Genomic DNA, 23,816 nt, shown 5'->3' with positions numbered 1-23,816 from the left:
TAAACCTTCACGTGCGATTCAGATGGTTACATCCGTGCTCCGGAGGCCAGGGGTCACACGCAGGTACCACCATTAAGCCACTAGCTCCCCCATTTCCAGGAGGGCGTGGGCCGCCATGTTCAGGCTGCCTGGTTCCTCGGCTGCAATCCTGAACAAGGCTGAGGAACGATGGGCCAGGCCGGAATGGGACGACCTGTAGGAGAAGCCGTATGCTGGCCAGGCTGCCTGCATTCAGGTCCCCGCTCTGCCACGCATCGGCTGGAAGCCTTGAGCCAATTACTTCACCTCTCCTCGTCCATTGTGTCAGCTATAAAACAGATTATTCAGAGTATCTGCTTCATTGGGTTCCTGTGAAGATTAAATGAGGTATCTAATGTTATATGCATCAGCAGTTATTATTGTCATCATCATTATTATTTGACACAAAGCAACAGAGGCTTTTTTTTAGGGAGGAATAAGTTTATTTCTCCTCCATCCACTCAAACTGCATCTTGCCACCAGTGGCGTTATGGAGACAGCACTTGGTTAGGGAGTGCCAGGCATTCTACAGCGTTGGACGGTGGAAACAGCCATGCGTTCTATTTCCGCTCTCTAGGAATGTAAGGGGCACAGCAGGTCGGGGGGCTGCTGTGGGAGGCAACAGGCCCAGGCAGAGGCAGTTCTCCGGGACAGGCAGGGTAGGTGCTCACTGGGCAGAGTGCTTCTTAGACACCTCCAGGAACTCCAGCACATCGTCGGGGGACCCCAAGATCACCGGCGCCCTCTGGTGAATGTCTGTGGGAACGACGTCTAACACGGCCTCCTTCCCGGTGGTGGCTATCCCCCCAGCCTTCTCCATGACGTAGGCCATGGGGTTGCATTCGTACAGCAGTCTCAGCTGGAAAACAAGGCCGGGCAGCGGCCTCCTCGCATCGGAAAGTATTGCATGAAAAGAGACTTTTCTGCAGCCAAACTGTGCAGAGCTGGTGGGAGTTTCCAGGGGAAAAACAAATACTGTATTTTTCCTTCCTGTGAGGCTGTGAAAGTGTCCTCCCACCCCAGGTTGCATCTGAGACAAAACGGTTATAACCGTTTGGTTAAACGCAACCGTTCGTCAAGCCAGTGCCAGGAACAGATTACCTGATGCATAGGCGAGACAGACCACCTGCACACTGGACAGAATGACATTTTGGCAGAAGTGATCATTACCTTCTCTTTATAGCATGGAAACGGGACTTAATGAGTGATTCTGTGTGTGTTGGATGAAGCTTCGCCTATTCTAAAAGCATTTAAAAAATCCGCGGTGGTGTCTGGCCGCAGACATCTGGAGAGCAGACCGGCCCCTCCAAACAGTGTGATATTGTTTGCAGCTCTGTGTGCATTCCTTTTACGATTCTCCGAAGGCTACTGGGTTGGAATTCAGTGTATTATACGTCTCGGCATTGACTTTTAAATATTAACTTTTTTATCGTATGCCTTTTCATGCAGTCTGCCTACTGAGCGACAGCTTTCTGCAGGTGTTTCCTGACTCTATTTCCACATAGGTGTCATGGCTAGTTTTGAAAAACCAAAAAAAAGGAGCCTCAGTATTTGTGTTCAGGAACAATTCGGGGGGACTTTAGAGAAAAGTGCTGGAAAGCAGGCTAACCACACAGGTTGAGATGCCCGAGGCAGCTACGGCTGGATGATGGTTTCAGGAAAGAGAAATGCCTTCATTCTGGATGCCACACGCTACAAACAGACCCAAAGACATCCAAATACAGAGGTTTCCAACTAGTTTAAGGGGACTGTTGTTCCTGTTCTCCTCTTGCATTAAAAAAAAAAAAAAAAAAGGCACGGTGGCTCATGCCTGTAATCCCAGCACTTTGGGAGGCCGAGGTGGGTGGATCGCTAGAGGTCAGAAGTTCAGGACCAGCCTGGCCAACATGGTGAAACCCCATCTCTACTAAAAATATAAAAATTAGTCGGGCGTGGTGGCAGGCACCTGTAATCTCAGCTACTCAGAACGCTGAGTCAGGACAATCACTTGAACCCAGGAGGCAGAAGTTGCAGTGGACCGAGATTACGCCACTGTACTCCAGCCTGGGTGACGAGTAAGACTCTGTCTAAAAAGCCATCTGTCCACTGGGAAAACGTAAGAAGGACACAATACTTGGGAAGGAAGCACACTGTCGCCCTGGCAGAAGGAAAGCAGGGAGGCTCCGAGTGAGCACGAGGGAGCACAGCCACCCTGCAGCCTGCTGGGAACGCCGTGGGCTTGGGCGAGTGAGTCCGTGGCGACGGCTCACCTGAATGCTCCAGGCTTCCCCAGAGATTCTTTCCCTAAAAGGTATCATTTTCCCAGTAGCGGATGCTGACTCACTAGTCACCTGTTTTACACCTTTTACACCTTCTACTGGGGATACATATTTGATCCGCTGCCTCGGAAGTGAGGCTGGTCCATTTCACTTTATGAATGGAATGCATTTTGCCCCAGCCAAGCCATGTATCCACTGGAAGCCTAAGGACCTTCAGTCCTCGTCCCGACTATTCATTCTCTTTTGCCATAGCACTAGAAGGGCTCTCAAGAGACTATTTTTATCTTTAGTTGCTATCATCTGGCTTTACCTTTAATCCACAAAAGAATATGCCGCAGACACACATAGCAACGTAGCATGGAGCATAACAGCTCGCAGAGCCTTCTTCTTCCTAAACCAAATCGTGTGGGCTGCAAGTGAAATCTGCTCCTCACTCCCACTCCAGAGGACACCCTTACCTTTCCACTGGGGCTCTTCTTGTTAGCGGGGTACAGAAATATCCCTCCGTAGACCAGAGTGCGGTGAACATCGGCCACCATGGAGCCCACGTACCGGGCCCCATAGGGGGCTGAATTATCCTGCAAGTTAAGACCAGCAAGAATTAGGGTTGCAGAAAACAAGACAGAGAGTTTTCTTTGTGTCCGTGAGTTTCTTTGATTCCACATCCGTTCACCAAGCACCTACGAGGTATGTATTTGGGGCTGTGCTAAAAAGTGGATTAGAACCCTGTTCCCAGTAAATAGAAAATGGAAAAATGGAGACAGCGTCTCACCATCTCCCAGTAGGTCAGATAACCCACCGAAGCCCCAAGGAGGGTCTGGTTGGTTCTGGCTATGGGGCTGAGGCAGGCATTACAAAAACTGTACCATTTAGTAACACCTCAAAGGCTGAGGAAGTTTGTTACCAAGCTAAGGAACTGGGCAGGGGTGGGAGGCAGTGTGTAATTTACAGGAGAGGAAACTGCACCAGAGTCTTCTTAGTAATGTAGAGAGGGAAATGGGCCTGGAGGAGGGGCCTGTGGGACTCGGGGGTGCCTGTGTGGAGGTTGAGGGCAGGAGAGGAATCCAGGGTAAGGTGAAAGGAGAGATGAGTAAGCTGGAGAGAGAGCCTGGAGCAGATCTGAGGCTCCTTAAATGCCCTGCAAACATTTGAGCTTCATCTCTAGCAAATAGCAGCCACCAATGGCTTTTAAACAAAGAAAGGACAAAATCAGATATTCGACATAGAGCAAGCTCCACACTCAGCCATTTCTTCTCTTCATATTCACTAGCTTGTAACCTCTTTAGGGAGATGCCATGATGAGCACTCTCGGTTTCGAGATGACTGATAGATGCGCCTCGGGCCGGCCTGGCGGGGCACAGATACCACTCGGCGGACATTTGAGTGGGAACCACATTTCATACCATCTGGGACCATGGACCCCAGAAGGGAAACTGTTTTACTGCCATGAATTCATTCATTTGGTTAACTTTATTATCCTAATTTTCTTCTGCCAAGAGAAAGTAGCAAAGGCTGAAATGGAGACTGACTTTTGATGTCACAGGGTGAGAATTCCAGTCCCCAGTACTGAGGTGAGACCTTCATCGTGGGCTCAGTGTAGATGGAAGCCCGATCCACTCCATCCCTGCTTCCTTTCCCCTTTAAGGTAAGTCATCAACCAACAGATTTCCACACCGCTCAGGAGCCCCACATGAGGACCAAGGTCCTCGATCCCAAGGATCCCTTTCATCTCTGGGGGATGCCCCTGCCTCCGTAACAGCCCCTGGTGCCACATGCCCAGACCCTGCACCACCCTCCCCGGGCCCTCACTTACTGGGGGGAACTTCTTCCTCTGGATGTACTCAGTGACAGCAGGGTCAAAGTCCTTGGCGTAGCCCTCGTTAAGGCTGTAGATTTTACCTTTCTTTTTGATCTTCACATCTTTGTCCACCAAAATGAACTCCCCGATGGCCTTTTGAGACAAGGAAGGAATGGTGGAGAGATGACGAGCACATCGTGTCCCCCAGGCCTGGATGAGGCGAGCGATGGGCTGGGCTATGCTGGGCTACGCTGGGCTGGGGTCGTGGCCCACGGGCACCGCTCATCCTGGGGCCCCACGACACCTGCCAGACTCTCTGGGAGCTGTGAATGGGGTAGGGGAGGCAAGAGGATGCTGCAGAAGCCGCCAGGGTGATAACGGAGACTTTCAACTTTGTTTGCAAATAATTTCAGTAAAACAAGGAAAGAAACCACATAAAAATAGGGAAAGCAGACTGCTAAAGCCTGCAAGAAAGAAAGAATCGTGTGTCCAAAGCAATATAAAATGTGTATGCCTTTACCAAACAGAAAGAAAGCATTGGTTCAGGTGGGAGGTGGGCTCTCAGGAGAGACGGCAACTGCAGGATCAGTCCCTGCATAACACCCAAGTGCTCAGCGCTGTTCTCGGCTTTACATTACTATCCTGATGGGAGTTCTCCTTTCTGGGCGTTGTTATAGAACAAAGCGGAACCCTGAGTTTGAGTCTGGCACACGTAACTTCCGATGCCTTTGCTCACTGGCGTGCGAAGTTTTTCTCAGACTGCCTCCTCCCACGTAGCCCAGGGTGAAGCTTATGCCTTTAAGCTTTAGGCTTTTCAGAGGAGATTTGAATTTGGGGGAAAGTGTTGCAGAAGTCCTATTGCTCCAGATGGAGGATTTGTATGGGTTCCTGTGTGTTTTTGGCAAGAGGGTGATAGAGGCTCTACCCATTTAAAAGGGGCTTGACATTGACACAAGAGTTGAAAAAGAAAAAAGCCCCACCAACACCTCTCTGCCGAGCCATTTATTCCCACAGCAGAAACTGGTTCCTACCCACATGGAGTACACTGAAACCAGACAGACAGGGAGGGAGGGAGGGGAGAATTCACAGTGGTCATTGAAAGGAGTCATTGGAAGTGATTCTTCCTTCTTACTTTTATGCCTTTTTTAATATTTTCAAAACTTTTGGCCACGAATATACCAGAATATTCTTTTATCATTGGTAGAAAAATAAATGTCCTTCAAAAAACCGTATAGAAAAGAAAACCATCTCACAACAGAGGCTGGGTGCAGCGTGCAGGGCCCAGCCAGACTGTCCACGGTGCAAAGGAGGGAAGTCTTGTGTATGGAGACGAAGCATAAAAGCTCCCAGAAAGTTAAAGCCACTAGAAACCCAGGTACAGCTGTGGGAGTGGTTTCAGCAGAACCATCAGCCTGGCTTTGCAGCAAGCCTAAACAAAAAGGAAGCACTTAGCATCTCCCTGGTGGGAGGCTCAGCCCCGTCAGGCGCAGCAGGCAGAAGGGATAGAATCAAATCCCAGCAGGTCTGCATTGCGCTTCCAGACATTTAGGACTGAGGAGGGCAAAAGACCGTCAAACACACAGAAACTTCCCTACAGAGATGCTGGCCTGCAATCTGGAAACAAGAAGAGATTTAATGTTTTCTCTGCTTCCACCAACTCAAAGGTAACAAGAGAAGGCAGCAGAAGAATGGGAAGCAGAGTCAGGGCCTGGCAAGTCACAGCCAGCAAACATCAGTGAGGCCCGAAATTGCTTCCTGGGCTCAGGTGGAACTTTGCTCTGGTTCTGCCACTAACCCCCCCACCCCACCCCTACCCAGGTCACCACATTTGGAGACTTGAACTAGTGCTATTACCCTACCCTCGTTTATTTGGTAAGTGCCCATGCTGCCAAGGAGGTGAAAGTCCACTTTCCTGACAGCCTGGGACAAAGGCAGCCTGTGTTGAGTTAGCCTTCCCGCCACACACAGACCCGGCCTCACCTCCAGCAGCCTGTCTCCCACAGAGGGTTCCCGCTCCCTGTCTGTTCCTGGGGTTCAGTTTGCCAGCAAAAAGCACTTTATACACAGTTCACTAATGTCATAGGAGGATATCTCCAAAAGTTAAAAAAGTTGGCCAGGCATAGTGGCTCACACCTGTAATCCCAGCACTTTGGGAGGCTGAGGTGGGTGGATCACCTGAGGTTAGGAGTTTGAGACCAGCCTGACCAACATGGCAAAACCCCGTCTCTACTAAGAATACAAGTGTGTTGGCGGGCACCTGTAGTCCCAGCTACTCAGGAGGCTGAGGCAGGAGAATTGCTTGAACCCAGGAGGCGGAGCTTGCAGTGAGCTGAGATCGCACCACTGCACTCCAGCCTGGGCAACAGGGCAAGACTCCGTATTAAAAAAAAAAAAGAAAGAAAGAAAGACCGCACCAGTTAACTAAAGGTTTGTGTAAATGTACACAAATAAATGTGGAAGCTATTTTTGAAGAAACAATGCCGTCCACTGCTTCAGTTGGCACACCCATTCATCTCAGGAAAACAGCCTTTTGGTGACTAAAGTAGAAAAGCTAGAAATGGAATATCTGCAGCCCCATCCGGTCCATAAATGCATTTTAGTTGGCAGCATAGTGCTGCACACATGTAGAAACATTATGTTTTTTACAATCCAGTGTTTCTTGAACCATTAGAAGCCTTGGCAAGGCGGGCCCCCTCTTCCCAATTGTAATTGCTGGAAATCTTCAGTTCACCCTGGTTCCACCCTTGGCTCCCGGCCCTCCTTCCCCAGCACACTTCATCATTCCTATGGGCTGCCTGGACTCAAGGCATTTGGGCCATTTGAGTAACAGCTGCTCTGAGGAATCCACATTGGAACAAAGGCCCCTCTTGTGCTCTGAGATGCCATTTCTCACCTCCACAGTCTCCTGAGGAGGCATACACTGTCTCTCCGTCTCCTGCCCCCTTCCCACCACACATCAGCATCTCTGTCCCTAAGTGGGCGTCATCTCCCACCTCCACATACCCTGCCAATCCCCCACGCATAGCATTCATTTGCTCACAGACACCAGCCAAGCCCCCAGCCTCCTGTGAGGCCTCTCACCGGGTCCAGCATGAAGCAGTTGACCCCACAGTCCATGGCAAGGACCAGCATGGTGGCACTGCCATACAGCGCGTAGCCGGCCGCCACCAGGTTCCGGCCTGGCTGCAGAGCATCCTTTTCGGAAGGCTCATCAGTTGATTTCTAGAGCAAGAAAGAAATCAAGGAATGTTTTTGTTTTGTTTTGTGATTCTTTTTTACAGTTCAACCACTAACAGGAGGCATTCTCAAGGTGCTCTTCTAATGAGATAGGGCACCTTCCCTGAGTGGCCTTCCCCTACACATCAGCAATGTCCTGATTAGATTACCACGGCAGCCCTCCCCGCAGAACCCAGACTTCCTGCATCTGGATCCCTCTTTCCATCAGGGCCCTCCTCCAGTCTTTCTAATGTGATATTCCCCCATCTTTCCACTATCAGTTCCAAAAAAGAGCACGCTTCCTTGCCAGCTCCCACTAATTTAATCTTATTACGGGCATCCATCTCCTTCACCTGCCGACTCCATCTTTATTTAAACAAATTAACACTGGGCTGCAGGGCAGCCAGTCTGGAGAGGAAATCGGTTTTGTGAGCTCTTGCCGCTGCAGCCCATACCCTGATGAGCGTGTGGTCTATATCACTCACACGTCAGGGGAATTCTCAGAAATGCAGGAACTCAGAATATCTCCCCAGAGTCATTACGGGGTAGAGCAGATGCTGTCCAATGTTTTAACCGTGATGCACAGGAAGAAGCACATTTTACATCACAAACCAGTGCCCCCCTCCCCTGCCACACACACCAAAAAGTTACCAAAATAATACCTACTCTTAGAACATGACATATGTTGTAATCTATTTTTTCATTAAAAACACAGCCGACTGGGTCATGTGGTCCAGAGTTTTTCTAACACTAGGGAAGGGAGCCCCTTAAGGACATAGCTCCTAACCACTGATTTCTTACTATTAATCATTTTCTTCTTTTTTTTTGACAGGGAGTCTCGCTCTGTTGCCCAGGCTGGAGTGCAGTGGCTCCATCTCGGCTCACTGCAAGCTCCGCCTCTCAAGTTCACGCCATTCTCCTGCCTCAGCCTCCTGAGTAGCTGGGACTACAGGCGCCCGCCACCATGCCCGCCTAATTTTTGTATTTTTAGTAAAGACAGGGTTTCACCGTGTTAGCCAGGATGGTCTCTATCTCCTGACCTCATGATCCCCCATAACAGAAAATACAAAAATTAGCCAGGCGTGGTGGTGTACACCTGTAGTCCCAGTCACTCAGGAGGCTGAGTAGGAGGATGGCTTCAGCCAGGGAAGATGAGGCTGCAGTGAGCCATGATGGCACCACTGCTCTCAGCCTGGGCAACAGAGTGAGACCTTGTCTCAAAAAAAAAGAGAGAGAGAAAATAAAGGGCCGGGCGCAGTGGCTCACGCCTATAATCCCAGCACTTTGGGAGGCCAAGGCGGGCGAATCATGAGGTCAGGAAATCGAGACCATCCTGGCTAACACAGTGAAACCTCATCTGTACTAAAAAATACAAAAAATTAGCCAGGCGTGGTGGTGGGCGCCTGTAGTCCCAGCTACTCGGGAGGCTGAGGCAGGAGAATGCTGTGAACCCGGGAGGCAGAGCTTGCAGTGAGCCAAGATCGCGCCACTGCACTCCAGCCTGGGTGACAGAGCAAGACTCTGTCTCAAAAAAAAAAAAAAATAGTAGTAGTCGGTAGGCCCTGGAAAGATGCTGTGGCAGGAGCAGGAGCTGCATGCAGCATGACCACACATCCTTCCACGTGCCTTTCCAGGAATCGTGTGGCAAGGCCTGGTCACCACGGCAGGGTCACAGTTACTGATGCTGCCCCACTGGGCATGGGCACCACAGTGCAATTCTAGCCAACAGTCATCTCTGCAGAAAGCAGGAAAAATCCCCTTCATCATCACTTTCTGTCTTTTTATTGATGGACTGATTGACTGATTGAGACGGAGTCTCGCTCTGTCGCCCAGGCTGGAGTGCAGTGGTTCGATCTCAGCTCACTGCAAGCTCCGCCTCCCGGGTTCCCGCCATTCTCCTGCCTCAGCCTCCCGAGTAGCTGGGACTACAGGTGCCCGCTACCACGCCTGGCTAATTTTTTGTATTTTTTAGTAGAGACGGGGTTTCACCGTGTTAGCCAGGATGGTCTCGATCTCCTGACCTCGTGATCCGCCAGCCTCTGCCTCCCAAAGTGCTGGGATTATAGGCGTGAGCCACCACGCCCGGCCCCGCTGTCTTTTAATAAAGTCACTTCTGGTTTATTGAGAAGAGAGTTGAGACTTATTGTTGAGAATTCTGTCATTCATAATTCAAGCTGCTGTTGCAAGCTAGCTTGATTTTTTTTTTTTTTTTTTTAGTTAATAGCCAATGTCTCTCAATTTCCCAGGTTTTGTGTGTGTGTGTGTGTGTGTGTGTGTTTCTCCCCTTAAAAGTATTATTTATGGGGACTGAGATGGAGAATGGGCTTAGCAAACATCAACACTGCTTTAGTTGTGGTTAACACATTAACCAGAAGTCTTCCTCTGCAAGGAAAAATTCTGCTACAAACCTCTCTTGCTATTCTGTGGATTTGATACTTTGCAAGGATACATATACCTTTTTTTTGAGATGGAGTCTGGTTCTGTCGCCCAGGCTGGAGTGCAGTGGCGCTATCTCCACTCACTGAAACCTCCACCTCCCAGGTTCAAGCGATTCTCCTGCCTCAGCCTCCGGAGTAGCTGGGACTACAGGTACCCGCCACTACACGTGGCTAAGTATTTTTGTATTTTTAGTAGAGACGGGGTTTCACAGTGTTAGCCAGAGCGGTCTCAATCTCCTGACCTTGTGATCCACCCACCTCGGCCTCCCAAAGTGCTGGGATTACAGGCATGAGCCACCGCGCCCGGCCCAAAATATTTAAAAAAAAAAAAAAAAAAACAAGAGCTAAAGCTAAGAGGATGTACCTTGGATTTTATCATGTTTCCTGATGGATGGATGGGTTTCCATTCTAATTTTCACTTATTTGTATAATTGTGCACCTCTCCCTCTCCTCCCTCTCCTCCTTTGCCTCCCCTCCCCTCCCCTCTCCTCTCCTCTCCCCTCTCTCAGAAAAAGCAGCTCTGGAGGAGGATTGACTGCCCGAGTCAGGTGTTAGGAGACCTGGGGCAGGGCTGGGTTCTCATCCTGTGCAGTGTGCTTTCTACGACTTAGAGCAAGGCTCAGGAAACCTTTTCTACAGACAGACAGATAGTAAATGTTTTCAGTTTTATGGGCCATACAGTCTCTATCATAACTACACAACTTTGACAGTATAGCGGAGAATCAGCCAAAGGCAGCAACGTGAACAAATGAATGTGACCAAATGCCAATTAAAGCTTCATTTGTGGAGAGTAAAACTTAAAATGGATCATGAAACATTGTTCTTTAGTTTTTTTCAACTATTTAAAAATCAAAATGGTTATTCTTTGTTCACAGGCTGTACACATTAGGCCACAGTCTGGACTCAGCCCGGGACCGTTGACTGGGGGACTTAAAGGACACTTTTGACCTAAATAATCTCTATGGTTGTCACACGCTCTCAACTCTCAGTTCACACCGTGTCATCACTATACTCACCCTCTACCGCCTCCTTTTTTAAAATTTCATTTTCTATCGTAAAAAGTAAGATATAGTAAAAAGAGTGAAATATCCTTCTCTTCCCACCCATATTTTACCCTATATTTTCTTTCAACAACCTAGTGGGTCTTCGTCATGCAATTAGTGCTGAAAAGCTCAGAACTTGAGACACAATCTACTTCAGCCTCACAGAGTCTCATGATCTCCACTCCAGCTGCTCTGCCACAGGGAAATAGGACTGGATGCTCAATCTTAACTTTTGTCCCCAAACCAAGTGCTGAAGATATCACGTTTTACCTTTCTATAGATGCCAAAAATGGTTCCAATGGACACAAGGCAATCGATGTTGGAAGATCCATCAAGGGGGTCAAAACAGACCACGTATTTACCCTGAGCACAGAAAAAAGAAACACAACCTTAAAATGTTGTAGCAAGATACACTAAGGAGTATACATTAGGGAGTAAGAATGGGAATTCAGAGAAAGTTCAAAAAATGTGGGTCTTACTTATACTCTGTCATGGAAGGTATGAAATGGCATAGAGAATGCACGGATACATACACACACGATGATTAAACAGAGAAAACACCACTTAGGAGGTGCGGACGAAGGGAATAGAATACAGGTAGGTCATGACTTCCCACATTGTTGATATAGTCAAATCATAACTTTGCATTGAGTTTCCTGGCAGCCAAAGGAAAAAGAAAAGCTAGGTTAGTCACTCATTTTCCTTTATTCGTAAAGGAAAAAGCAATTCCTGAGGTGAAGCGGACACTTCGCTGGAGTTGAGATCTGCAAGAAGCTTCTCATGGAGGTCTTACAGATGCCCCTTGCGGTTGGGATGCATAGAGTTTTCAAAACTATCCTGGCTGGGCACGGTGGCCCATGCCTAATCCTAGCACTTCGGGAGGCTAAGACGGGAGGATTACTTGAGCCCAGGAGTTTGAGACCAGCCTGGGCAACACAGACTCCTTCTGTTAAAAGAAAAAAAAAAAAAGCTCAATTAGCTGGGCATGATGCTGAACATCTGTAGTCCCAGCTACTCAGGAGGCTGAGGCAGGAGGTATCACATGAGCCCAGGAGCTTGAGGCTGCAGTGAGCCACAACTGTGCACTCCAGTCTGGGTGACAGAGTGAGGCCCTGTCTCTAAAAACAAAACTAAACAAAACGAATTTCTAGTGTAATTCCCAAAGGAGATAACTGGCAGTGGTAGTGGGACTACTGTAGATTCCTGCTTCGAGTGGGGTTTTCAGTGCTGTGCAGGAGCTGGCTGGTATCGGCTCTCAGGAGCTAACCGGGCACATCTCTTCCCAGCTCTGCTTCAGTGACGTCACATTGGTAGCTTAAAATCGACGATGGGAGGGTATTCACACCATTGACAGAGGCAAGGGGACGTATCAGAGACTTGTTTGCTTTGAGACCCAGTTTACCAGCACACCACTGGGAGTTTTCCATCTCCAAATTAGCCACTTTCCAATGTGGTTTTTAAATGTCTGTAGCAGATTCACATGATTCCCTGCCCTCTTGCTCTCCACAGACCTCCCTCACGAATGCAGGGGGAACTGAAACCGGAACATAGGAACCTGCCTGTCACCAAGGCCCATGGTAGACAGAGAAGTCCAGCGTGAGTGATGGAGAATATTAAACAACAAATCTAAGCTATATGCCTGAAGCTGCCAAAGACCTTGAAAGGCCCAGCTAAGAAAAACATGAACTTCAAGTCTAGCACGTAGGGCTATTTTAGGAATGATGAGAAATAACTTCATCAGATGTGGTTCCTGCCCTCTCAGCAGGGTGAGGACGGGCAGCCTCTTCATCTTCTCATTGTTTTTCCTAGTTCTACTCCTTCATGTTCCCAGTTCCTCTCAAACTGAGAAAGTTAGTAAGCCCATATAACTGTGCTTCTAATCTCAGAAGTTTTGTTTTTTAATGACAATTGCTGTTTTGTAAAAGCTGGGAACTCTTTCATTTAACACCTTTTTCAACAGTCATTTGTTGTGGAGGCCCTCCAATGTGCCAGGCATTGCACTAGACTGTGGGACACAGAGACAAATAAGATTCATTTTCTGCTCTCACAAAGCAGAGACAAGGCCGGGTGCGGTGGTTCACACCTGTAATCCCAGCACTTTGGGAGGCCGAGGTGAGGTCAGAAGTTCAAGACTAGCCTGGCCAACATGGTGAAACCTCGTCTCTACTAAAAATACAAAAATTAGGCAGGTGTGGTGGCGGGAACCTGTAATCCCAGCTACTCAGGAGGCTGAGGCAGGAGAATCGCTTGAACCCAGGAGGCAGAGGTTGCAGTGAGCTGAGATCACGCCACTGTACTCCAGCCTGGGCAACAAGAGCAAAACACTGTCTCAAAAAAAAAGAAGAAGAAGCCGAGACCGACCACCAGGGACTCCAATGCATGCATCAGGGGTGGAAGTTTCAGGCAGTCCAGGTCAACAGGAGGCTCAGTGTGACCGTCGGGAATTTGGTGGATGTAGTAAAAGAGATGACCAACAGAAGCTAGGGTTTGAAAAGCATTAAACATGGCAATAAAAAGTTAGAAATGGAGATGAGTTCATGGGAGTCCACTGGAGAGAGGGCAGCGTGAGCCACGGCGCTTATCTGCACAGTGGCGCAGGGAGGGTTCGAGAGACGGCCGCAATGAGGTGGAAGCTGTGGAAAGACTGCAGGAGGGATCTAGAGGGACTCCCAGAACCCAACTCAGCTAAACAAGTGGAGTCAGTTATGAAGCTGGGAAGAAAACCAGCTGCCTTAAAACCCTCAACGGTGGAAGTTCGGACCCACCCTTTTCTCTGGCTCCACTATGATGGCGTGTTTATCTTCTTCTGACACGAGAACACACGTGGCAAAGGATGACTTTAACATGTTCATAACCAGGTCGTTGGAGAGGACGTCCAGCTTCTTAACTTGATCACCTGTCACGTTGGTAGAACCAGCAATGCCATAGCTTCGGGGAACAAAAGCCACAAAAAAATAAGCCATGACCACCAGAGTATGTAGACGTGTCCATAAACCCACCAAAAGTGAGTGTTCGGTAAGATTTAGAAGAAAGGGCTCATGTCCTCTGCAGGGACATGGATGAAGCTGGAAACCATCATTCTCAGCAAACTAACACAGGAACAGAAAACCAAACACCGCCTGTTCTCACTCATAAGCGGGAGTTGAACAATGGGAACACACAGACACAGGGAGGGGAACATCACACACCAGGGCCTGTCAGGGGGTTGGGGACTAGGGGAGGGAGAGCATTAGGAGAAATACCTAATGTAGACGACAGGTTGATCGGTGCAGCAAACCACCGTGGCACGTGTATACCTGTGTAACAGACCTGCACATTCTGCACATGTATCCAGGAACTTAAAGTATAATAAAAATTTTTTAAAAAGATTTAGAAGAAAGGAAGGAGGACATACAGCTTGGGAGAACGAGGCAGGAAGGGCGGTGGTGCCTCTGGACAGACCCTAGAGAGGAGGAGATGCTATCATCCGCCTCTTCACCTCGAACTGGTCATGGTGCCCTGCACGCTTTTGTGGTTAAATCGGTGTTTCTTAACTTTGTTTTCACTGTGGTTCCCCTAGGGAGCTTTTTAGAACATTTTTTCCTCAACCATACTCCCCCAAGAAAATTTTTAATACTACAGATATAGTGGATATCTGTTTATTGCAGTATGTGTGTCAGCGCTTTTTACATAAAACGTTTGGGGGGTTTTCGGTTTTGCCCAGAAAGAACCAGTGTTGGCCCCCAAACACATGGGTTAAACAACTCAATACAGAGACCCAGCAAGCAAGGAAGCCTGGGTCGGGGGGAGCCTGAGTTTCAAGCCAAGCCAAGGGGTTTATGGTTTATAACTAAAAAGACCCTAAAACAAACAAGGCATCATTTCATAGAGGAGAAAACTCAGACCCCAAGACTCCTGTGGGCTTCTCCACAAGGCAGGGTGGAGGCGAGATGCTGCCTATGACTCCCAGGCCAGGGCTCTCTTCGTGACACCCTGGGCCCCTGGCAGGAGTCCTAGGGCATGGAAGTTGCAGGGATCCTGGAGTTTCACTATTTTTAAGCTACCCGCAAGTCAGTAAGTGTAGAATTCCCAGAATCCAGTGGCTTGTCCAAATGCAGCCTAGCTTGTTAGACTTAGAGAAGCGGCAGGTTGTCAGAGCCTGGGGTTGCCCTGAACACAGAAAGGAGGGAGACGTCTCACAGGAAGGATGCACAGGGCAAGGAGAGAGCCTTGATGTGGGAAGGGAAAAGATAGGTCTTTGAAGACACCAACAAGCCACTGAAAGTGGGTGTTAAGGGCACACCCGCGCCCTCGGCCAGGATGGCGACGTGCACTCGCCTGGGAACTGACACTCCCTGTTCCAGCGGCCGTGGCTGCTTCAGCTCCTGCAAGTACATTTGCCCAAAACATAACTTGCCCTGTCTGGCTGGGCAAAACTGAGCGCCTTCTAGAAACCGTCCAAACCCACGTGCCTGGTCCAGCCTGACTGTCTCAGGAGCTAACTCCAGCTGTCTTCTCGTGCCCACCTGTCAGCGTCTTTTGGCCACTCTTGGCATCATTCCCTTTCCAGCCTGCAAAGCGCGTCTCATCCCACTAGCCCTCCTCCTGCCGCTTCTCTTTTCACGCATTACTCCTATTTCATGAGTAAAAGACCAAGAGGTCTGTGGAGCTTTGAGCTGAACCCCGTGTCCCTGGGCTTTCGATTCTATTTCCACATAATCTTTTTCTCACCCCAATTGTGAGGCTGGGGCTTATGGAGGAAGAAGGCAGCCAAAATCTGGGAGGCCAGAGGGACTTGGCAGGACCCACCAGCTCAAATGCAGCTCCCTCGGTGACCCCACTAGCGGCAGTGCTCTCTCCTTCCCAGCCTGAGAGTTGCACTGTCAAAGTCACTTTATGATTATTGTTATTATTATTTTTTATTTTTTGGAGACAGTGTCCTTGTGTCGTCCAGGCTGATGTGCACTTGCGTGATCTCAGCTCACTGCAACCTCCACCTCCCAGGTTCGGGCCTCACCCTCCTGAGTAGCTGGGATTATAGCCGTATGCCACCACATCCAGCTGATTTTTATATTTTTAGTACAGACAGGGTTTCACCACTTTGGCCAGGCCGGTCTCGAACTCCCAACCTCAAGTGATTCACCCACCTCAGCCTCCCAAAGTGCTGGGATTTACAGGCATGAGCCACCATGCCCAGCCCACTGTCAAAGTCACTTCTGATTCTGGAGGGCAAATAGCACCGATGGACCAGAAGGAGGGCTTCAAGGCAGAGACCAGGTCCAGGTCTCAGCTCCCAGGCTCCCCTGCCCTCTCTGAGGCTCCCTCCCTTTCTCATGTGTCCAAAGAGGGAAGTGAGGTCCACCCCGACGCGGCTGTCAGAGGATCGCATGAGATGACGTACACAAAAGGCTTAGCACTAATAGGCGTAGCCCGACAGGGACAGCTCAGGGGCCGGGAGGGCTGGGCAGAGGGCCCAAAGTCACTGGACACAGATGAGGCACTGAGGCAGGTGCGGAAGGAAAGACCTATATTACGCTTTGGTCCAAGTCTCATCTGCTCAGGCACTTCCCTCAGGAACACTCAGGCCATGGTCTCTTTTACTCAAAAGCTTCCTAGACAGCTGTCTGAGCGCTCACTTATTCCCCAAATATTCACTGGGGACCTGCTGTGCACTGGGAACCGTTCTAGATGCTGGGGTTACAGTGCTGAACATGGTAGATAAGATCCCGCCCTTATGGAGGGTATATTCTATTGGGGTGAGACAAACAAGAAATAAGTAAGTGTTTTGGAATGAAAACGATACGTCAGATAGTGACAGGTGCTCGCTGACATAAAACAAATCAAGGTGACAGGTGAGGGCGATGAGAGGGTACATGGGTAATTTAGAGGGTCAGGAAGATCTCACTGCAAAGGCGGCATTCAAGCTGAATGGCATTTTGAATGTTTTTCATAAGAATGAGAGGAAATAGGGCGGGCACAGTGGCTCACGCCTGTAATCCCAGCACTTTGGAAGGCCAAGGTGGGTGGATCACGAGGTCAGGAGATGGAGACCATCCTGGCTGACACGGTGAAACCCCGTCTCTACTAAAAATACAAAAAATTAGCTGGGCCTATAGTCCCAGCTACTCGGGAGGCTGAGGCAGGAGAATGGCGTGAACCCAGGAGGCGGAGCTTGCAGTGAGCCGAGATGCCGCCTACTGCACTCCAGCCTGGGCGACAGAGCGAGACTCTGTCTCAAAAAAAAAAGAAAAGAAAAGAAAAGAAAAAAAAAAAAGGAATGGGAGAGGAAATGGGCCAGGCGTGGTGGCTCACACCTGTAATCCCAGCACTTCAGGAGGCCAAGGCGGGTGGATCACCTGAGGTCAGGAATTCAAGACCAGCTTGACCAACATGGTGAAGCCCTATCTCTACTAAATATATAAAAATTAGCTGGGTGTGGTGGCGCATGCTTGTAATCCCAGCTACTTGGGAGGCTGAGACAGGAGAATCCCTTGAACCCAGGAGGCGGAGGTTGTGGTGAGCCGAGATCGCGCCATTGCACTCCAGCCTGGGCAACAAGAGCAAAACTCCGTCTCAAAAAACCAAAAAAAAGAATGGGAGGAAATGAAAAAGCCCTAAAGGAGCCCCAATAAGTCAGCGAGTAACGACTCCAGAGAAGAGCGGCGTGTTAGCAATTGAGCCAAAGCAAACAGTAAGTTCATTTTTCACATATTTCCAGATGGAAGGGAGTGGGTCCTATGTGCACATTTATACAAGTGATTTTGTAAAGCCTGACTTTTTCCTGTGATGCCTGGATCCAGGAAGCATCTAAATTCAGAGAGGAGACCCGGGAGAAAGTCCTGTGAGGCTGGCTCCGATTTGCAGCACTCCCGGGCCAGGCCCACCAGCCAGGGAGAGACAAGTCATCCTGTAACTGTGTCCTAAACACAGGGGCACCGTGACTTGTTTTGTGGGATTAAATGAAAGTAGGCTATTTCCTGATGCGCTGGACTGCATTTTCTGAGCTTGCAGACTCAGCAGTTGGCCAGATTAAAGTGAGAAGTAACTTCTGTTGCCCCAGATCATGCCCAGGCCTACGAGAGGTGACAGTCGGTGTCAGAGTGGGGGAGACTTGGCAAATCATGACCACCAGCCAGGCCTCCCCACTGCCATTCCAAGAGTCTCAGATGGCTCCTATCCTTGGCACACAGAGGAACCAACACAGAGAAGCCAAGGGCCACAGAAGGGATGGTACACCCTGTTCACGATGGGAGGCTTACGGGGCCGCACAGCACTCTGGAAGGATGCATGGCACAGGGTCCTCAGCACCTGCATGGTCAGGGCCGCTCACATCCACCAAGCAATGCAGGGCCCTCACCACAGCACTGACGGGGCCACCCACGTCCACCAAACCATGCCAGACCCTCACCACGTGCACGGATGGGGCCTCCCGCATCCACCAAGCGATGCAGGACCCTCATCACAGCACTGACGGGGCCACCCGCATCCACTAAACCATGCAGGGCCCTCAGCACCTGCGTGGACAGGGCTGTCTGCGTCCACCAAACCACACAGGACCTTCGGCACCTGCACCCATTGGGTGATCTACATCCACCAAACCACACAGGACCCTCAGCACCTGCATGGACAGGGCTGCCTGCAGCCACCAAACCACGCATGGCCCTCAGCATCTGCACTGACGGGGTGATCTGCATCCACCAAACCACGCAGGGCCTCAGCACCTGCAGAGATGGGGCCACCTGCGTCCATCAAACCATGCAGGGCCCTCAGCACCTTCACAGATGGGGCTGCCTGCATCCACCAAACCACACAGGGCCTCTAGCACCTGCATGGATGGGGCCACCTGTGTCCAGCTCAGCACCTGCACAGACGGAGCCACCTGCATCCACCAAAGTACACAGGCCCCTCAGCACCTGCACGGACAGGGCCACCTGCGTCCACCAAACCATGGCAGGAAATGGGCTCCACCTGCTTCAGGTTTCCATGATGCCACTGGGTGGCGACAGATGTGTTAACTGGTTCCTGCCCCTTTCTTTACCCCCAGTAAGGGTCCCTCCCCTCTTCCAGCAGAAGGACGCTTCACCAGCTGTCCTCCAGTTGTCTTTGAAGTGTAAAAGAACACACGAAGACTGATGACTCTGGGCCCCTCCAACTCAATGTTCACATACTTCATAACTTTGCTAAGATATCTTGGGGGGAAAGGCTTCTCCTGGTTAACCCTGGCATTATGAAAACCTTCCAGAAAAGCACAGGAAAAGGATCCTAAGGTAGAAACAGTGAGAGGATCAAGAGAACAGATTCCCCCGGCTGCCAGCCAACTATGCTGCCATGTTGATAGCAACAATGTCGGGGTGTCCACCATGTCTCCGGGTCTCCTCTGAGCTGCAGTGCGTTAAGCTGGCCGCACCCTGTGCTGGTCACACCACCCTGGCTTGGTACTGTCGGGGCTGCACAGCCATGATGGGCAGTCAGGACCAGACGCAGGCTCCATCAAGCCTCCCCCATCACACCTCAGGGACCCTAAGAAGGGCTTGAGATGTCCCCGAGTAACACATTGACACCGGTCAATGAAGTCGCGAGCAGGCAAGGCTTCTGTGATTCTGACAGGGGGAAAAAGTCCTCAGAAACATGCTCAAGGAGTTGATTAGCTGAAGATCACATGCACTTTATTTTCTCCATAAGTTTTCAGAAGCCCCCTTAGAAATAATAAATGTCTGGCCAGGCGCAGTGGCTCTCGCCTGTAATCCGAGCACTTTGGGAGGCCAAGGTGGGCGGATCACCTGAGGTCAGGAGTTCGACACCAGCCTGGCCAACATGGTGAAATCCCATCTCTACTAAAAATACAAAACTTGGCCGGTGGCAGTGGCTCATGCCTGTAATCCCAGTAATTTGGGAGGCTGAGGTGGGTGGATCACCTGAGGTTGGGAGTTCGAGACCAGCCTAACCAACATGGAAAAACCCTGTCTCTAATAAAAATACAAAATCAGCTGGGTATGGTGGCGTGTGCCTGTAATCCCAGCTATTCAGGAGGCTGAGGCAGGAGACTCGCTTGAACCCGGGAGGCGGAGGTTGCAGTGAGCTGAGATCGCACCGCTGCACTCCAGCCTGGGCAACAAGAGTGAAACTCCATCAAAAAAAAAAAAAAAAAAAATTAGCAGGGAGTGGTGGCAGACGCCTGTAATCCCAGCTGCTCGGGAGGCTGAGACAGGAGAGTCACCTGAACCCAGGAGGCAGAGGTTGCAGTGAGCCGAGATCACACCACTGCACTCCAGCCTGGGCAACAAAGAGTTAAATTCCACCTCAGAAAGAAAAAGAAATAATAAACGTCTGCCTGCTGATCAGTCATCATGTCTCAAAGGCCCTGAAGGACAGAAACAAGAGCATTCGCTCTGTATTCCAATCACCACCTAGAGAGAGCAGGCTCTGCTGCCTGGAGTCAAAAACAGGTGTGGGCCTCGGCTCCTGGTGAGACGGCCCTGAGCCCTAGCGAATGCAGCAGCTGCCATCCCCCGCCTCAAGTTCTAGGAGGACTTCAGGAGAGCCTAGGGGAGCCAGAAGCCCATCCTGCCTTGGAAGCTGTTTCCAGGAGGCAGCTGTGAACCAGAGGTGATGACACCAACTACCCTCTGCGGAACTCGACTGGAGCCTTTGCACACACCACTGGCTCCTTCCAGATCACCCAATCTGCCATTCTCTGGGGATGCGATAAGGCAGCGAATGAGGCTGCAGGGATATGAGAAACCGTCACACGACCCTGTCCAAAACGGCTTCCCCAGGCCAACTGGGCCTCACGATTAAAGGAGAGAGAGGAACAAGTGAAATGGCTAAGACATGGGCTGAACTGAGCGAGCTGTAAACCTCCAGGCCTAGCTCCCTTCCCCCACCTCCCTCCCCTGCTCTGTCCCCCAGCCCCACTGCCAGAAAAGGAGCCAGCAGCAGCAGTCGGGGGCTGATCATGCAGCGGCAGGGAGGGCAATTTTGATTGAGCCAGTGACTTGATCTGCCAAGGAAATGTTTTCCGAATGAAAGTTATCACAGAGGTGGCCAGACACAGTGGCTCACGTCTGTGATCCCAACATTTTGGGAGGCCAAGGTAGGTGGATCACCTGAGGCCAGGAGTTCGAGACCAGCTGGCCAACATGGTCAAATCCCACCTCTACTAAAAATACAAAAATTAGCCAGGTGTGGTGGCACATGCCTGTAATCCCAGCTACTTGGAAGGCCGAAGCGCAGTAATTGCCTGAACCCAGGAGGCAAAGGTTGGTGAGCCGAGATCACATCACTGCACTCTAGCCTGGGCCATGGAGACTCTGCCTCAAAAAAAAAAAAAAAAATTATCACAGAGGGGAAAGGCAACATTGTGACGTTTTCTCCACCTTTTCTGTCTTGGGCCTAAGAGGAGAAATGTCAGAGCATAAGGAGCAGATTGGCTTGAGGCCTTCCTTGAGAAGGAGCAGAGAGCAAGCAAGAGAACAGGGCACCTGCTGAGGCCAGAGCACCACTGGCCGCCACTGCTGGCAATGGAATTTAAATGCCCCGCACCTCACAGCAAGGAGGCCAGACCAGCTGCATAGAACCCCAGGGCACCGCCCGAACCAGGGCACAGTGTTGCACAAATGTCAGCTACTTCCAGGCATGTGTGAATCAACAGGTGCTTTCAAACTACCGCCGAAAATTCCAGGACATGCTTTTAAATTGCAATCTTCCAGAGACACGGATATTTGATTTCCATATATCTAAGTTGAAGCTGAGATTTTCTTCACAGTAGCAAAGAGAACAATGATGAGGAAGCACTAATCATGATTTATACTATATTTATATATATTTTAAAATCTCGTTCTATGTTGTATCTTAAGTTTATAAAACAAGTATATATCACATGCAATCTATTAGGTAACTTTAATTAAAGGTTGTTTGTCGTTGTTTTTTGTTTGTTTTGAGACGGAATCTCCGTCACCCAGGCTGGAGTGCAGTGGTGCCATCTCGGCTCACTGCAACCTCCCCCTCCAGGGTTCAAGCGATTCTTCTGCCTCAGCCTCCTGAGTAGCTGGGATTACAGGCGCACACCACCATGTCCGGCTAATTTTTGTATTTTTAGTAGAGACAGGGTTTCACCATGTTGACCAGGCTGGTCTCAAACTCCTGACCCCATGATCCGCCCACCTTGGCCTCCCAAAGTGCTGCGATTACAGGCGTGAGCCACTGCACCGGGCCAAAAGTTTTTTAATACAGAAAAAGCAGAGCTGATTAGCATGGGTCCTGCTTATGCCCTTCACAGACCCATGGTCACTGAATTGGCACAGCTATCGGTCTGGGGGCCGCTTCTGGAAATAAAACCACAGCTGCTTGGAGGAACTAATTCACCTCTCAAGCCTTGGCCTAGAAAATGGCAGCCCTGTTAACTAGGAAGGCTGTTAATTGATTTGGGTGGTTAAGATGGATAATTAAAGAAACAAGGAAGGATCAGAGCTTGAAGCTGAAGGCACTGGCCTCCGGGAGATCCTCCATGGTGCCAGGAGTCTGGAAACTGTGTGCAAGAGTGAGACACCAGCATTAGTGACATCACATAACCCCCACTCCTGGGGAGGTAGCAGGGAGGGTCTAGTCTCTCAATCCCCACCAAGAGAGGACCGGGAGAGCCCACAGGCATGGAAGCATGACCTTTATGGGGCATTGTCCTTTATGGGGCAATGGCCTTAGGAATGGCCCACTCTTTTCTAGGAGCCACTGGGAGGGAGAGCGCAGACAGGGCTGCCACCCCTGGAAACGCCATCTAAAACCCTGATCTTAGAGGCCTGGGCCCAACCTGCTTTGTATAAGAATGCCAAGAGTGGAGGGCCTCTGAGCTCCCCTCACCTGATGGGCCGTCCTGAGGATGGCCACTTCCCACGCACAACCCTCTACCTGGGACATTCGCAATTAGAACTTTACAGGCAGCCAGAGGTTTTTCTAGTGAGGTCTGAAGCAAAAGCGCAGGACATCAGGGAAACGCTGAGTGTGTTATCCTAGGGGCCTGAAACTCTTGCATAAACATGTGCCTCTGGAGGAGGAAAGACCTACCAGTTCTTGATCCTGGAAAAGAAAGTATTTTGTTAACCATGTATCCTTAGCACCTAGAACAATGTCTGCACATAGTGAGTCCTCAATGTAAACGGATGAACACATTTAGAGAGTAATAAAAGGATCCAAGAATTCCTAAGATCATCAACTCCATTAGACCCAGCAGTATTGGTAATGCCTGCCTGCATAACCTCTACCATCCAAGACTCCAACCTCTGAAAAACACCCTTAGATTAGCATAGCTTCTTGGTAAAAGTGTGTTTGCTGTGCAAACACAGCGTTAGACAAATGTAGTGGCCTTTCACCTGGTTCCTCAGGAAACTAGAGTGTCATGGTCAAGGCCCCAGGCTGGCACTCTACACCACCAGGGTTCCAATCCCAGCTCTGCTCCATGCTCAGCAGCCAGGGAAAGTCACTTTGCATCTGTGACCTCTGGTTCATCTGCAATATGGGAATGTAGTGTGTCTGCTTCGTAGTCTATAGAGAGGGGGGATAACTGGGTTGATACAGGTAAAGTGGTCAGAAAAGTGCCTGATGCATAAGCAAGTGTGCAAGAAATGTTACCATTCCCACCCCTAGCTCACTTGGCGTAACACAACCATGTGGAGAAGCAAGAACTCAGCACCAGAAAGACCTGGGTTCAAATTCTGCTTCTTACCGATGATGTGGCCTCCATCAAGTTGTGCAAAGCCCCTGAGTGGCTGTTTCTGGCCATGTTGGTGGGGATGGTGGATAATGCACCTGGTTCACAGCACTCCCCGCCAAGGCAGCCACATGGCTCTTCATAGAGCCCGGCAGGCATCCACTAAGTAAGTGTGGGTTGATCTGGGGATTGGGGGAAGGGGAGGCATCTCTAAACCAGTTTTTTTTTTTTTTTTTTTTTTGAGACGGAGTCTCGCTCTGTCGCCCAGGCTGGAGTGCAGTGGCCGGATCTCAGCTCACTGCAAGCTCCGCCTCCCGGGTTCACGCCATTCTCCTGCCTCAGCCTCCCGAGTAGCTGGGACTA

General features: G+C 50.1%; 1 protein-coding gene across 1 annotated transcript in view; it reads right to left on the bottom strand.

Annotated features, from left to right (window-relative positions):
- Positions 1 to 445: 445 nt before the first annotated feature.
- Positions 446 to 23,816, bottom strand: part of FBP1 (fructose-bisphosphatase 1) — a 33,311-nt gene continuing 9,940 nt past the window's right edge. The window contains exons 2-7 of the mRNA XM_010372001.2: positions 13,537 to 13,699; positions 11,042 to 11,134; positions 7,156 to 7,296; positions 4,090 to 4,227; positions 2,735 to 2,854; positions 446 to 877 (exon numbers count right to left, since the gene is read on the bottom strand). Of these exons, the coding sequence (XP_010370303.2) occupies positions 686 to 877; positions 2,735 to 2,854; positions 4,090 to 4,227; positions 7,156 to 7,296; positions 11,042 to 11,134; positions 13,537 to 13,699 (847 nt within the window). The 3' untranslated portion in view covers positions 446 to 685. The remainder of the gene's footprint in view (positions 878 to 2,734; positions 2,855 to 4,089; positions 4,228 to 7,155; positions 7,297 to 11,041; positions 11,135 to 13,536; positions 13,700 to 23,816) is intronic.

This window comes from Rhinopithecus roxellana, chromosome 16 (assembly GCF_007565055.1).
Source record: "Rhinopithecus roxellana isolate Shanxi Qingling chromosome 16, ASM756505v1, whole genome shotgun sequence".
Taxonomy (NCBI): domain Eukaryota; kingdom Metazoa; phylum Chordata; class Mammalia; order Primates; family Cercopithecidae; genus Rhinopithecus; species Rhinopithecus roxellana.
This window is presented reverse-complemented; position numbering and strand designations above follow the sequence as displayed.